This window comes from Equus quagga, chromosome 4 (assembly GCF_021613505.1).
Source record: "Equus quagga isolate Etosha38 chromosome 4, UCLA_HA_Equagga_1.0, whole genome shotgun sequence".
NCBI lineage: Eukaryota > Metazoa > Chordata > Mammalia > Perissodactyla > Equidae > Equus > Equus quagga.
The window spans coordinates 32,067,780-32,083,969 of record NC_060270.1 but is presented as its reverse complement, the minus strand read 5'-3'; the positions used below and the strand labels follow the sequence as shown (position 1 = coordinate 32,083,969).

At 38.3% G+C, this 16,190-nt stretch overlaps 1 protein-coding gene across 1 annotated transcript in view; it reads left to right on the top strand.

The window, feature by feature from the left end:
• The window catches only part of IL1RAP (interleukin 1 receptor accessory protein), a 121,071-nt gene that overhangs the window by 36,020 nt on the left and 68,861 nt on the right, over positions 1–16,190 (top strand). Inside the window, exon 2 of the mRNA XM_046659442.1 lies at positions 5,142–5,206. Within this exon, the coding sequence (XP_046515398.1) occupies positions 5,143–5,206 (64 nt within the window). The 5' untranslated portion in view covers position 5,142. The remainder of the gene's footprint in view (positions 1–5,141; positions 5,207–16,190) is intronic.

The window sequence follows — 16,190 nt, the reverse complement described above, 5'->3', positions numbered from 1 at the left end:
GTAACTCTTTTGTTCTCTTCTATTTTCTGGAAAGGATTATGTAGAATTGATATTGTTTATTCTTAAATGTTTGATAGGATTCACCAGTGAAACCAAAGCTTGGAAATTTCTTTTTTTGGAAGGTTTCTAACTGCAAATTCAATATCTTTTAGTAATTATAGGACTATTCAGATTGTCTCTTTCATTTTGGGTGAGCTTTGGTAGTTTGGTTTTCAAGATATCAGTACATTTCATCTAAATTGTGGAATTTATGTGCTTAGAGTTTTTAGTATTGCCTTATTACCATTTTAATCCCTGCATGATCAGTAGTGATGTACCCTCTTTTATTTCTGATATTAGTGATTTGTGTCTTTTTTTCTCTTCTTGGTTCACCTGGCTAGAGGTTTAGCAATTTTGTTGTTCTTTTCAAAGAATCAAATTTGATTTCATTATTTTTTTCTGTACTTTTTATTTTTCTGAATTCTTTGATCATGACTCTTCATTATTTCCTTGATTTTACTGCTTGGTTTATTTTTCTCTTCTTTTTCTAGATTCTTAAAATGAAAGATTAGGTTGTTGAGTTGAGATCTTTCTTCTCTTCTAATGTAAGCCTTTAATGCTACCAGTTGTCCTCTAAGCACTGCTTTAACTGCTTTAACACATTTTGGTATTTTATATTTTCATTTTTGTTCACCTCAAAATATTTTCTAATTTCCCTTGAGATTTCCTCTTTAACCCATGGATTATTTGGAATTACATTCCTTAATTTCTATGTGTTGGAAATTTTCCTACTATTTGTCTTCCATTGATTTCTGATTGAATTCTATGATTAGAGGATATGCTTTCAATTATGTTAAATTTGTTAAGGTTTGATTTGTGGTGCAGGATACGGCCTATCCTGGTGAATATCCTATGTATACTTGGAAATAGTGTTCTATTATTTACTTTTTAGAGTCTTCAAATAGTTGCTGCATGCGTTCTGCCTAGGTTTATAGCTGCATTCATTGAGAAAGACAGGGTAGAGTATGCTTACTTCATTTTACCCAGAATCAGAGCCTTCCATGTCACTTTACTGAAATTTTTGTTTACTAATAAATATTAGTTTCTGAAATATTCTGCACAACCATCCTCTTATGGTTCAAAAGACTGTAAATTACATAAAAGATTGATGGGGAAAATAACTCTGATTTCATAATAAATGCTATCTCCTTTTCTGTAAAATGGGATAATTAATAATAACTTGTCCTATGTCTTTCAAAGGTTTGTCTGTCATATCTTAGGTGGGCATAGATGCAAGACCTGCTCAAACTTTATCAGTAAGTTAGAGAAGGGAAAAGGAAGGATCTGGATGGGGTTAGGACTCAAGGAAGTGATTTGGCTGCAAGGCTGACCTGGCATAGGGATGATCGTCTAGTGTTTGTGCCTTGGTGTTAATGGCCAAGTCTTCACTGGGCAGGTCATAGCAAAGATTGTCTCATCAACCAGGAATAAAGCAGTTGATAGCAGCTTCATGGTTACCAGAGGATTTTCCAGCTTGGAGCAAAACCTTACAGAGGACAAAATGCAGGCTCCTGGTAAAGAGTGCTGATGAACACCAAGTTGAAGGTCCAAGGCCCACTAGCCCAGGCTGGTGGGCTTCCAAGAGTGGCGGTTATCTGAGTGTGGAGCTGTATGTGGAATCAGGGGAATGAGGGAGAAATCTAGTCCTGTGGCCTGGTAAAATGCTGCTGTTCAGAAGGAAGGCTGAACCAATGGTAATTCAGAGATAACACCAGCTTTGGGGCAGCAAATCTAGTTTCAGCCTGTCACCTGCTGGCCCAGTGAGAGAATCCAGTAGTCAGGGCTGGCTCAGAGCTAAAGAGATACTGAAGCTTATTAAGCCTACAGAATGCAGACAAGGGAAGGGTTTATATGCAGGGGTAGATGTTAAGCACATACTAACAATCATCATTACCATTTTTGTTGATTACTTAGAACTAAGTCCGTATTTGAAACATTTTGCTAGAAGATAAAAGCATCTAAGTTGTTATACTGGGAAACAGCTATGAAATATGAAAGAACTACCAATACCTAAAAGGGGAAGTATGAAAATGATCATATAGCAAGTAAAATGGATAATGTGGGAAAAGCTGACTGGAAATTTATTATGTGTGGGTTCCAATCATCTGAAGCAAGGGTAGAGTCTCCTAAACCCCATCACAATAATTTAAAGCTAGGTTGTAATTCAGACCGTGAGAAACCGTGCATTATTAGGCAGGTTCCTTTGAGCTTCTCCTTCTCTGAAAATACCCAGCCCCTTCCCCTCCAAAAAAACAAGAACCAGAAGTGTATTACTAGTCACAATAATAAAATTCTGAGGCAGGATGCAAGACAATGTTAAATGAACCACTTTTCTCCAAGAGGTTTTAGACCAGCCAATCACCTCTCACTAACCTTGGTACCTTTAGTCTGTCAAAATCAGCCTGCATATTCATTTTCTTTTTAGTCTGCTTTATTCTAATTCATCACAGGCAGGACTGGCCCTGGATTCGTGTTTGCACACAGGTTATCTTTATGTTAGCCTTACCTGGATGACCTGACTCTTTGCTGCCTCCTACATAATCCAGTTACTCATGGGAATATCAATTAAGGCCCTCAATCACACTAATTAGAACATCTTCTAAGTGTTACTTTAGAGATTCAGCAGCAGCGGCTTATAAACAGGCAAATTGGGAAAATCTAGAGGTGTGAGGTTTTTGCTTTTTTTTTTTTTTAACAGCCAAAAGCAATTTGGGAGGCTAGAGTGCTTTAGCTTAGCTGAATATTTGGGGCTGAAATTACTGTGCCCTGAATCTGCAGTAAAATATCTAGTTGCTCTCCGTTGACAAGGATTCATGCAGAATTATTAATTACTTTTATTAATGACTTGGATGTGGACCTAGGTGGCATGCTGATCAAATTTAGGGATGACACAAAGCTAGGAGGATAACAATTATTGTGATGACAGACTCCGGAGCCAAAATGATTTCAAGACAGAATTTAGTGGCAATCCATCCAATACATGCCTGGAGCAATGATCTCCATAAGGCACAACCTGATGATCATATCAGTCCTCTAATCGGAATCCTTCAGTGGTTCCCTATTTGCTATTTAAATTAAACCCCAATTCCTTAGCCTGCTATTCAAAGCCTTGCCGTATTCTGATCCTAATACTTCATACTTTCCAACAAAATCTCCTATAGTTCTTTTCCTAATACCCTGCGCTGGACCAAACTGAATTATTTATAAACTATTCCTATGTATGTTTCATGCTTTCCCTATCTTTGAGTATTATTCTCCACTGAGTCTCTTTGCCCTACACTTTCTTTCCCCCTCAATTCTAAATTTCCAGACCAGTTCTTGCTCAGTTAAACTCTACCTTTTATGTTTAGTCTTCTTTGATTGCCTTGGCTGGAGTAATCTCTTTCTTTTGCTAATCTTCACTAACATCTGTTCCTCTCTGACTCTTTTTATCACTGTTTACTTTGTATTGTAGGGGTTTTTTGTACACATTTTAAGTCTGCTAGACTCTGCCTAGTGCTTCTGTCTGATAAATGTTTGCATATCCTACAGTACCCCTGCGTGTGATTGTTCATGGTTGATGATGTTGAAGTGGTTCGCATGTGGTTTATCTCCTCTGCTCGGGAGAATTGCCTTTAGAGGAAGCCCTACCTCTTGCTCTCCAGAGGCCCCTGCAATTATATCATAGTGACTTGTAAACAGAAAGTGTTCGCTACGTGTTTTATCGAATAAATGAATGATTGGAGGAGAGAAGAGTTCCCTAAGGTAATGGCATAGGAATCGGAAGGGAGTGATGATCGTAAGAAAAAGAAATTTAATCTGAGGTAAAATGATTGTTTAAGATATAGTAGACTCACCAGTAATTTGTGTACAATCATGCTAAAGAAGGAAACACAATATGAAGTAGAGATTTTTGTTAGTGTGTGGTCAAGAGAGGTGACAGGCATCGGAAACTCGCATTGTCCTGTAAAGTGATCACAGTCTGGATTGCTCAGACAGTACCAGTTTATACCTTTTGTTTCAGTGTAGCACTCTTAAAAGTGTCCCCTTTTAAATGCTATGATATTCTCACCCTATTTTTCAAATGCCTCTTTCATCTTTTTGAAATGGTCGTTCCCTGTGGTTGTAGAACTTGTGGCATGGGCTAATGTTTGGGATAATATACCTGTAGTTAGCCAGATGTGGGTATAAATCTCATCTCTTTCACTTACTAGAAATATGATCTGGACAAGTGACCAAGATGTCCATAAGCACCCTTTTATGTCTGTTGTGTTCAAAACAGAAAGCAGAAGTCTTGAATATGGAATTTCTCAGAAATATCCATGTTTCAGTATTTGTAACCCTACAGAGGTTTTATCAGGGGCCAGATATGTCTAGGGTAGTAGGGAAAGAAATATTTCACAGAGTTGATAAATCTCCAGGCCTTCTTTATTAAAGATCACACAACTAAATGTAAGGGCATGGTTCTTGCTAGTTGGCTGTCTCAGCTGGTTGTCAACAGAAAGGCTAAAGATCATAGAAATTGGACTCCAGCCTCATCATTTGTCTCTTCCAGTGAGAAGAGGAGAGCAGGCACAGCAGGGCATGAGGTTTATGTATTTCCTCTTACTATAAATTCAGAGTGTGGCAGACTGCAGACCAAGTCTGAATCGAGGATTTCTAGACTTTCTGTGCATCACTAAGAAGAAAAAGTGCCTGGATCATAAAATATTTCCAATTGTGCATAGACTAAGGGAATTCAAAGAAGGGTAACAAGATCAAATTTATTTGTGAGAAATGTGACTCCTGGTAAAAAAAGTCCAGAGGATTTTTAAAGCAGACAGTTATATTCAATGATTAAAAGACATTTCTGGAGTCAGATTGCTGGAGTTTGATCATTACTAGTTTCTAGCCAAAAGATCTTGGTTATGTTATTTAAACTTGTCTCAGTTTTCTTATCTGTAATGTGGGTGTTAAAAAAAAAAAGCCTATCGCATTGGTTGGTCCTGGCAATTAGATTTGTTAATATTGTAAAACTCTTAGAACAGTTCCTAGTCTATGGTCAGCATGCATATGCACTAATTATTATTTAAGGAATTGAGAGTAATAAGTAACCTCCCTTACCTTTGTACTTATGTTGACAGGATGGGACTTCTGTGGTGTGTAATGAGTCTCTACTTTTATGGGATCCTGCAAAGTCATGCCTCAGGTAAGTGAATGGCTTTTGACAGTCTATTAAAATGCAAGTCATGAGTAGGGTAATGTGTCAACTCTTTCTGAAAATTAGTTAAGAAAACATAATGTTGTCTATTTCCACTGTCTTCTGTGGTAGCACAGAATCACACATATGAGAGAATCATAGAATTTTGGTGATGGGATGAGCCACTGATATCTCTGGTCTTTGTGGGACACAGTACACTTGAGGCAGTGCTCTGGTGTGTATAAATATAGGAATTTTCCCTCACTTTCACATCCAGGCCAACTAGAGCCCTCCTTCTTTCCCTTACCTCAGGTCCTATGGGAAAAGAAATGACAGTGATGGTAGACTGACTCTGTTTTCCAAATTTGAGCCGGCGGTAGACAGCCAGTGATAACACTCCATTAAGACCTTGTAAGAACAAATAAATCATGATAGGTTTCTGTCTTACTCCCTCTACCTAGGAAAGAAAGTACCTGTCATTAAGTTCACTCTTTCTTTGGATTTTACTTCATAAGAGGAGCCAGCCAAAACCTTTACTGAGTTTGAATAACCGAACTCAGTCATCATGAACCTGATCATATGAAATCAGAATTACAAGGGATTTGAAAGTTCGTCTTTTCAGGTCTCCTCTCATCTCCAGAATTACTGTTCAGAATCATTTGATGGTAACTCTAACAAGCGATCATCGAGTGCAATCCATTATGTCTTTGGACTGATCAGATTCTTAGAAACTTTTAGTACATATTCCTGAAATTTGTCTCTGTCATACCATACATTTCTTTGGTTCAGATTCTTGATTTAAATAGAATACACCTACTCCGATGGTTCTCTTAATTTTAATTCAGGAAACCTAGATATCTTCGTTTAAAAAAGCTTCTCATGTATAATTTTCCTGAAGACCTTGGCAGTACTTTGAATCTCATTGCTTTAATTCCTCTTCTGTGTGAGAGGCCTTCAGAAATGTTAGAATAGTGATCATATAACCTTGATGAGTGTTCTTCAATAGATGTCTTCAGGTATTCTTCACATGGCGTGGATTTGAGCCCTTACCATCCTGATATCTTTTCTGGGTGTGTTTTAGTTTTTCTATGCCACTTAAAGCATTTTCTTGGAAGCCAAAAATAGCACAAAAGGAGGGGTAGAACTGGGAGAGAGTACCGCTCAAAGCTGAGAGAAGTACAGATAACTTTCCACCTTGTTGGCCCTTGGGGGCTTCAGAGAGGAAAGCTTGTATCATAACCAGGGCTGACATTCAGCTGAGATACACTAGTAAACAGCTCTACTGCTTGTTTAGGCCAACATCTGTCTTGGCTGACTGAGTGTCCCATTTGACTGGTCAGTGCCATGATGTCCTGATTTTTAAACATGTTGAATATAACCCCTGATTATAATTAGTTCTTATTGGGTTTAGTTCTATGCTTGAATATTATCTGCTTATAGAGGGCTTCCCTAACCATCTTAACTAAAATAGCCCTGCCAGTCCCTCTCTATTCCTTTGTACTGCTTTAGTTTGTTGATAACACTCATCATTTCTCGACATAGTAACTCTTTCTCTTCTCTCCTCTTCCTTTTTTCTCCTTCCTTCCTCCTCCTCCTTCCTCTTTTTCCTCCCCCGACTCCTTGTGCTTTCTCCATTCTTTCTTTCTCTCTCTCTTTCCCTTCCTCCTCCTCTCTCTATTTCTCTGCTTTTAAGTTACCTGAGGATAGGGACTTGTCCTTTTTGTTTGTTAATAAACACTTGAAAGAATGATTGACGCATAGACATGTAGTAGGCACTCCATAGCTATATATTAAATGGATGAAAAAATGTCCCTTTGCATCCCTTTTTGCCAAAATGGACAGTTTTGTAATAGAACTTGTTGAGATTCATACCAGCAATCCATCAGTGTGGTCCTCACCTTGAAGGAAAAGGGAGAGGTGACTGTGTTACTTTTGCAGAGAGATCAGTGAAGTCTCAGAAGCCAGTGGATGCTGGTGCCTCCCCAGCAGTCCTAGCCGTGTTGCTTTTCTGAATGACCTTTTCTGTAATCCATCCAAGGAACCCCCTCAACCCACCCCAAATGCTGTTGGAAAGTGAGCTTTCTACCCAGGAACTGTGACTCATAATTCTGCCGGGGAAGCTGACTTCTTGAATAAGATGAGTTCTCATACCAGCCCCATTGAGTCACCATGGGAGCAGGAAACATGTTGTAATCCCCTCAGCCCATCTGGCACATATTCATTTGCCTTCTCTATGAAAAGGTATATTGTGTCTGTGTCAGTGATGTGCTTCCTAGTTGGAGGGAGAGGAACAAAAAGGAAGCATTGTTGACAAAAATAAAAGGGGCTACTGGCTCTGGACTACTAGGGGAAAAAAGGGATCATTGCACATCCTCTCCTGCAGAAAGGTATTGCCTCTTACAGCACTGTAGATGGCGGCAGACTTGTTGGTGGTTCATGAGGCTCCTGCTGTGCATCAGGTACTCATCTTACTAGAATCAAGATCAATGTGAAGACAAAGGAAAAATCACCTGAAAACCCTAAAGCACTGTACATGCCTATGATATTAGTATGATTTTTGTCTTGTTCTGGGACCTTCCATGTGGACCTTTCTCTTAAGGAAAGTCTCAAATTTAAAAAAGGAACCATAACAACATAAGACCTTTAGTTCCATGTGGTATAAACTGGACTTAAAGGCACACAATTCTGACTTCAGAACATAGTCCTTCTGGTAGCAGTACTGTGATTTCCTTCTTCACTCAGGAAGATGGGAGCCACAGTTTCATCTCAGGTGGTGATAAAAGCAAATAATCAAAAAACGGTATTTACTTTCTTTTAAGGAGTTAAAGCTTGGATAGTTATAATAGTGATAATGTAATTATAATGTGGAAGTTAAAGTGGTAATAATAAAGCTCTCTGCTGAGAAAGCACTTTGCATTTTGCATATTCGATGTCCTTTGATTCTCACACACAAACCATGGAGTAATCAGGCTGTAACTCTCCTTTTTGGATTAGAAAATTAAGATCAAAGTGATTAAGTGAATCACCCAAAGTCACAAAGCTGATACTTAGCATAACTGTGACTTCAACTAGTTCTTCAGTTCCCATGATCCATGTTATTTTTACCAGATATACGCCTCTTGGACTCTACTAGCATATGAACAATTTAGAAAGAAGATTAAGATCCAAGGGGTCACAGGTTTAGCTAAATGCTAAAGAAACACTCAGTAATCGATTTCTTTGCTTTCTAGATAGGGAATATCTTTACTCCCCTCTCCTCCAAGATGTTTTCTTGAGGAGGAAAATCACTGTAATGTAAGCGTAAAACTCAATATTCCCATTTTTTGTTTGTTATAGTATTAAACACGTCCAATACTAAACCCGAGGAAGTTCTCCTTTGCAAGAATTCCAAAAGCAAACTTCATCTCATCACACATTTTTCTCTTGATGTGTTGCACTGGCAGCGTGTTAGAAAGTTGAACTGTTAAAACTACCTTTAGAGTAGAAATAAATATTTGGAACTTATGATTTCAAGTTAGGGAGGTAGTAAAAATGGCACCACATTTAATATGACAGATTTTAAAAATATTACCATATCAAAATTATTTACTACACAGACCACACAAAATGATAGCAATGCATTCCCAAAAAGGGGCACACACACACACACACACACACACATCTTTGAATATTGCTTTGTATTTCAAAGTCAACAAATTGTTGACTCTGTGCCAGATGCGCAGCTAAATTTTACACACATTGTCATTAACTTCACAGAAAACATTGGCGGGGGAGGGTGCAGGAGATTCTTCCATCCATTTTATAGTTTAGGAAATGAAGAGCCAGGGAGGTGGCCTCAATTAACAGTGCTCGTGGTGGCATGCCTGATAGAGCTGAATTTTGAAGGCTGCCTTGACTCCAAGAGCAGAGCTCTTCCCTTTATACCACAGTACCTTCTTTTAGGATTTGGTTCTGCTAATGGAGGTAAGATCTCTTAATTTCTTTTCCATTATTTTAAGGAAATTTGCAGAGGATGGAAATAGTCTTTTGGCTTACTGAGAATGAATTATACTATGCAAAATAAATAAATAAGTAAAAACACTGTAGTTTACCAGGAATCAAGGGACATTAAGTTCTGACTATTCTACTTTGTGAGTTGTTTAATGATATTAAAGAAATCGTTTAATCACTTGGTATCACTGTGTCCTTACTTAGAAACCAAACCAACTAACCAACCAACCAACCAACCAACCAGAGAAAAACCCCAACCAATTCTACCTTCTTACTTTTTTATTAAAGAGCATTATAGACATTATTGTATGTCATGGATATACACATCGTACTCTGTTCCTGTTATTCAATTAAGGAATTTCTAATGACAAGTGTTTATCTTACAATGATTTCACTTCATTCTAAAGATCATGTCTTTGGCCATTTTATATTTTAGAATTCAGGGTAAATAAGGAAAAGTTCTTGTTGTAAGCATCTTGCAGTAAAGTCTGGGAGAAAGAAGAGGAAATAAATACCAAATAGAATGCCATGAGAGGGTAGAGAAAGTTATCAGTCCTGTAGAGAGGTATTGGGGAAGACTTCTCAATCAAAGAACAACTGTTCTTTTGAAGGAGAAAATACGTCTCTTATCTGAGAACAGAATAGTGCAGTGCAACTGAAGGGATGGCATGAGGACATTTAGAAGCCAAGCTGGAAGGTAGGTTGGGAACAGATTGTGAAGGACAGCAATCCCTGCAGGTAAAGAGAATATTCTTGTTTAATGTATTGTAGATATAGTTGGCTTGTTCTTTTTTTTTAATTCTCTCTTATTCACTTCTGCCGGGACATATAATATTTTCAGTGCTATGTAATGGTTCTTTTAGCTTTTGGTAGAAATTCAATTTGTTGCTGCCCCCATGAGCTCATATTATTTGAATGTCCTTTTTGAAAAACTCCATACTTGGATGTACTTGTGACATTCAGTCCTGTCTCTGTTGCTCATGGCTGGTCATCCTGAACACACTTCATTTCTGTGCAATTTAGTCCAAACATTTGGAGAGTGTCTGAAGAACACAGTTTCATTTTATTCTTATACCTAAAGGTCATTGGAATTACAACATTTCACCCTGTTGTTCTTTGAATACTGCCTCTTAGGAGCAAGTATTTTCACCCTTTTTCCTTTTTTTAGCTGCAGTTGTGTTTTGAAACACGCTGACGTTTATTTTAATTTACGTATACTTCCCAGAGGTGGGTGTTGAAAAGAGGTTTGAGTGCCACAATTTATTGGCCTGATGCTGACTTCGCTAATATAAACTTTCTAGAACAGCTTCCTGTATCACACTGATAATTCTATGTTTAGAAAAATGACCTGATTCTTCCCTCACGTGGCTATGTAGTTAAGGGAAGTCAGTCAGTATTTTTACAGGAAATACAAAGATGTTCGTGGTTGTAGGTGACAGTGTCTGGTTTATAAGAATTTACTCTGCCCTTTGAATCACTTTTGTTTCTGCATTTCTTCCCCCCAGAACATTTGTTTCTGCCATCTTGAGATGAGCTTTATAGAACCAAATCACCAACTTGATTATCAGTGTCTCAATCCTGGGCCAGTTCTCACCCATTCCGATTCCACTGTTTTTATTTACTTATTTTTTGAGGAAGATTAGCCCTGAGCTAACATCTGCCGCCAATCCTCCTCTTTTTGCTGAGGAAGACTGGCCCTGAGCTAACATCCATGCCCATCATCCTTTACTTTATATGTGGGACACCTGCCACAGCATGGCTTGACAAGTGTTGCATAGGTCTCTACCTGGGATCTGAACCAGCGAACCCTGGGCTGCCAAAGCGGAACATGAGAACATAACCACTGTGCCACTGGGCTGGCCCCATTATTCCACTGTTTTTAAAATTTCTTTTCTATTTAGCTGATTAACTTCTTTAGAAAATAAAATATATATCCACTCTCAAGATAACAAAATATTGATTGCTTTATTTTTAAATCCACTGGATGCTGCTATCTCTCATTTATTTTTTAGGGACAGAGAAAAAGATGGATACATTTTATAAATAATCTGGGAACCTCAGTCAATAACTTCAAGTACTTGTCATCCAAACCTATAAAAACTGATATATAGAATTTGCTTCTTTTGTCTTTCTCTGTTTTAGAGGCAGTAGCAACAATGGAAATACAAAATGAGAGAAAAAAGATAAAATAATCACGCCCTCAATAATCTAGACTTGGCTGAGTTCTGTTGTTTCATAAATTTCATTTCTCCTTCTGTCAGATTCGAAACTCTTGGTATTTCTGTACGTTATTGAGAAATATATGTCACTTTCCTGCAGTATTTGTAGGATCTGGAATGATAGTTTGAGGTTCTTTGCCCGTCAGTCCGTTGTTTTTTATCTTCTGAGATACTTTCATATTTTTTGAAGTACTCCTTGAGTTAGGCAGGAGTGTGCATTGTGATATGTACACCAAGGTAGTGATGTTTGCATTTTTCCCTTAGCTTATATAACAGAACATTGTGGTCCCTTTAAAGTTTGGGACCAAGTGAAGAATATTTGCCAACTCTGCTTCCTCAATGGAACTTGTGGGGCCTATGCCGTAAGTGTAGATATTCGAGAGGAAAGAAATGGAAAGAGAGTGCAGCCCTCAGTCACTAGTGGTTTTTCTACATAAATACAGCTCTTTATTAACATAATATTATGGGTTTTATTTGATTCGTAATTACTTAAACTTGCATGCAAGTCCAACTATAGTTAAATTATAGGACTGTATTGTTAAAGCAAACACAGAGATACAAATTGTTGTTCCCAAGTGAATTTCAACCATTATTAACTATTATTTACCTTAGCTCTGTTTGCCCTTTTTTACTTTGGGGAGAAACCTTTAATCATTGACTGCAAACTTGTTTGCTATTTAAACACATTATACCTAATAGCTTAAACTGATGAACCTGAGTTCAGTCTGTCCCTCTCTACTTCCTTTGAGACTCTAGCCTGCCCCAAAAGTTGCTTAATGAACTAATTTTTGCTTTTCAGAGAGAAAGCACTAATTTTATCCTCATATTTTCTAAGTTGCTTTGAACCTTTTGATCTGTCTGGTCCCCAAGGGAAAATTGAATTTCTCTTATGCAAGACTGTATGATATCCATGGCTTGATTCTAAATGCCTCTGAAACATTTTTTACTGTCCACTCAAGGTAAAGGAAAGTGAAGAGAAGGAGCAGGGAGGAGGAGAGAAGAGGAATAGAAAGGGAGAGAGTAAGAGAGAGAAGAGAAAGTGATAGAGATATATACAGAGAGAGAGATACAAGGAAAAAGATAGAAATACAGAGACAGTCTCCCCACAGCGGGACTTGTTGGAGCAGATGCAAACCCAGGTGTATACTTTTGCAGATCATAAAAAACTTTTTTTAGTACACATTTAAATATGCCCCCTTTTTTCCTGAACTTTACATTGGATGGTATCCTTTTAGAAGAGTTCAGTGTTTTCTAGGTTCTTATTTTTTTTGACATTCTGGCTCTTTCCCTCCTTCTTAGTATAGTAAAATAATGAGAGGAAATAGAAGCCTTAAAATAGTATAGAGATTTTCTTACATCTAGTGCACCTCCAGCCATGAGAGCCATCAGCATCTCCAGGAATAATGCTTTGTCCACCGGGATACTTGTATTCTGAAGGAAGTGTATAGCAGAGATGGTGGAGGCACAGAGCCGTGTGCAGCCTCCATGATAACAAAGGGAGAGGAGAGAGCAGGCAAGAATATAGGACTCTGGATCCCCTTTTGCATTCTGCATATGTAAGGTCTAAGGCAGAAAAGTCTGCTATTGTTTGCAGTTGGCACTGAGCTGTAAAATGTCTTTCCTAGTAGCAATGTACTGCTGGAGGCTCAGTAGAAACGCAGGTTGTATTCAGGTCTAAGAGGAGAATAATTGAAATCATGGAAATTGTGAATAGAGCAATTAGTAAATGGAAGTGTTGGAGGAGTCCCTCTTACTGCATACAATGCTCTTAGTGAGATACTAAGGGGAATTTCAGGAAGAAAGTGAAGACAGGGTCTTTGTTCCTGGTTGCTTTATTAGAGAAAATCCTTAGTTATTTCACCATTATTACTCCAAATATCCTGTTATTAAAAAGGTTCTTCCTCTCATCTACAATGCAGCGATAATTGATGACGGCAATAATAGCCATGAAGCGTCATACAATATTGAATTTTATAATCACTAAAAGAGGATCATGTTAAGCTAAGCATAGCTTTAAATGTCTTTTATTCTAATTCTCTGTAAATTGGTAATAATTATGTAGTGGAGGTGTGTGTGTTTGTAATACAAAGAAGGAAGTTGAGGGAAGTAACATTAATTGAACTAGAGAATATGTATATATACAACATTCATAAATTTATGAACAGCCCCATAAGCTAGAGATAGATGTTTTCATCTGTCTTTACCAGTGAGGAAATCCAGATCATAAAAGTGAATTAAAAACCTAAATTAGGGGCCAGCCCGATGGCGCAGCAGTTAAGTGTGCACATTCCGCTTCGGCGGCCCAGGGTTCGCTGGTTCAGATCCCGGGTGCAGACATGGCACCGCTTGGCAAGCCATGCTGTGGTAGGCGTCCCACATATAAAGTAGAGGAAGATGGGCATGGATGTTAGCTCAGGGCCAGCCTTCCTCAGGAAAAGAGGAGGATTGGCAGCAGGTAGCTCAGGGCTAATCTTCCACGCGCCCCCAAAAGAACTTAATAGCTTACTATAGCTATTATGTCGCAAAACTTGTATACCCGTTTGACTTTAAAATGCATGCTATTTGCACGATACCATGCTGCCACTGAATTTGTATAATTAAAACTCTTCACTTGCTAAATAAGCCAGTCATGCTGCCTGTCAGTAATTGACAATATGGAGCACACATCTTTGAAAAGAAACATTCAACCAATTTGTTAAAAAAACAGAGAACATAGCATGTGATTTTTCATGTTGCAAATACTACTTCAAATTGAGCTGCTCCAAGATTCCGGAAACATCTGCAGGACCTTTCAATTGCATTTATTCCGATTGGATAAATTTTCCCACAGTTATAAAAGATTTCCTAAAGGACATCAGTTCTAAATAAGATCACGGATGGATGGTGGAAGGTGGTTCAGCGCGGATACAGTGAGTTTAAGTGGAGGGGGATGCTCTTAACCTTAGTCTGCTGCCTGGCTGCTTCGGCATTATTTATGGGGCTTCCCATGTGACTCAGAGATACTAGCTGTAACTCCCTGTTTTTTCTTTCTTACCCAACTTCATCAGGCTCTGTCCCTCCTCCTAGGTGTTAACGGACTTTGTAAATGATGTTTACACATGGCTCAGAGAGTTTTTGGTACCCAGTGGAGTACAGGTCTAGAAAATTCTTTTCAGTCTAAAAATATCAGTTTTTCTCCTGCTAGATTTTGGCAGTGATTGCGTGTGAATTTTGAAATCTGATGGTGGTTTCACTCCAAGTTCCATTTTATTCCTGATGGAGCTAGAATGTTTTATTTTTCTGAGAAACTGTCACTTTGTGTGTGTCTGTGTGTGTGTGTGTGTTTGTGTGTGTGTGTGTGGCAGCAAAACAGCTGGAACAACTGTCACCTGGATACAGCCAGCACAAAAGATTGGGCTGGGGGCATTATCACCAATCCATATGTAGATGCATTATTTCACTGGCTGTGAACTCTCCAGAATTACAAACTGAAAATTTGTTCAGGTTTAATGCACAAGTTCTCTTCAGTCCCAGAGAAATCAGTGTTTCCATAGGCTAGTTATCCATTTTAAAGCATTTCATGTATTTATCACAGAAGGAGACTTTTATCACAGAAGGATAAATATTTCCCTCTTATTTTGAGAATGCAGCTTTGTGATTTAATAGAAGAAGGTCGAAGATCTATATAACCTCCACATATAGGGAGGCTGGTCCTTCATGATTAGATGTGAAACCCATCTCAGCAGATGTTTCCTGGGCACCTGATACGCGAAAAACTTTGTACCACAGGGAGTGTAAAGATGAGTAAGACACTTTGCATTCATTCATTCATAATGTGTGGGTATGTGCTTGACTGTGCTTGCCTATATTTATTGGTAAACAAGACAGAAATGATCTCTGCCTTCATGGAGCTTACAGTCTTGGGGAGGGTGTGGGACAGAATAGAAGTAAATAAGCACTTTTTAAAAAAGTCATGGGGCATTACATTGATAGAAAGTAATTGGACAATACTCCCATTGTCAGGTGGTTAGGGAAGATCTATTTAAGAAGATGACATTCTATTGAGAACTAAATGATTTTTAGAAGAAGAGAATTGAAGGTTCTTTCTGTTGAGAAAGAACCACCTATGCAAAGCAGAGAGAAGGCCATGAGATGGCATGTCAGAAGGCCTGAACCCTAAGGATCAAGCTGCCAGTGTTGCTGGAGTGGCAGGAGCAAGGGAGAAAGCGGCATGAGCTGAGGAGGAAGGGGTAGGCAGGGCCCAGTGCTTATCAAGGTATTGTTACATTTCCCTTCACTGCAATAAAAAGTCATTGAAAGGATTTGAACAGGTCTGTGACATCTATTATTAAATGTGCATGCTAGCTGCCATGTGGGAAATAGATTGGAGAAGATTTTAGTTTCTCTCAGTATGGTGGACAAGGTCCCCTAAACAACCCTTTTGCTGTAAAGCAGCTAGAAATGCTGCATTTAAAAATAAATTATCTTTTAACATGAATTGCTGAGTTGGGAAGAAATCCTCAGAGGACAAAACTGAAGTGAAAACAGGAATCCAGAAAATAAAGGAAGCCAGCTCTGCAGCTGGCAGCTGCCCAAGGTAGCATCCAGAATTAGTGGGAAAAGATGCATTTAAATGCTAGGACATTTGGATAATTTCTTTAAAAATAAAGTTACATTCTTACCTTATGCCTCACCACCAAACAAATTTCAGTTGAATCAAATATTTAAATGTAAAAGTTAAACTCTAAAAGTACTGGATGAAAATATATGCAAACATTTTTATAATGTTGGGATGAAGAAGGCTT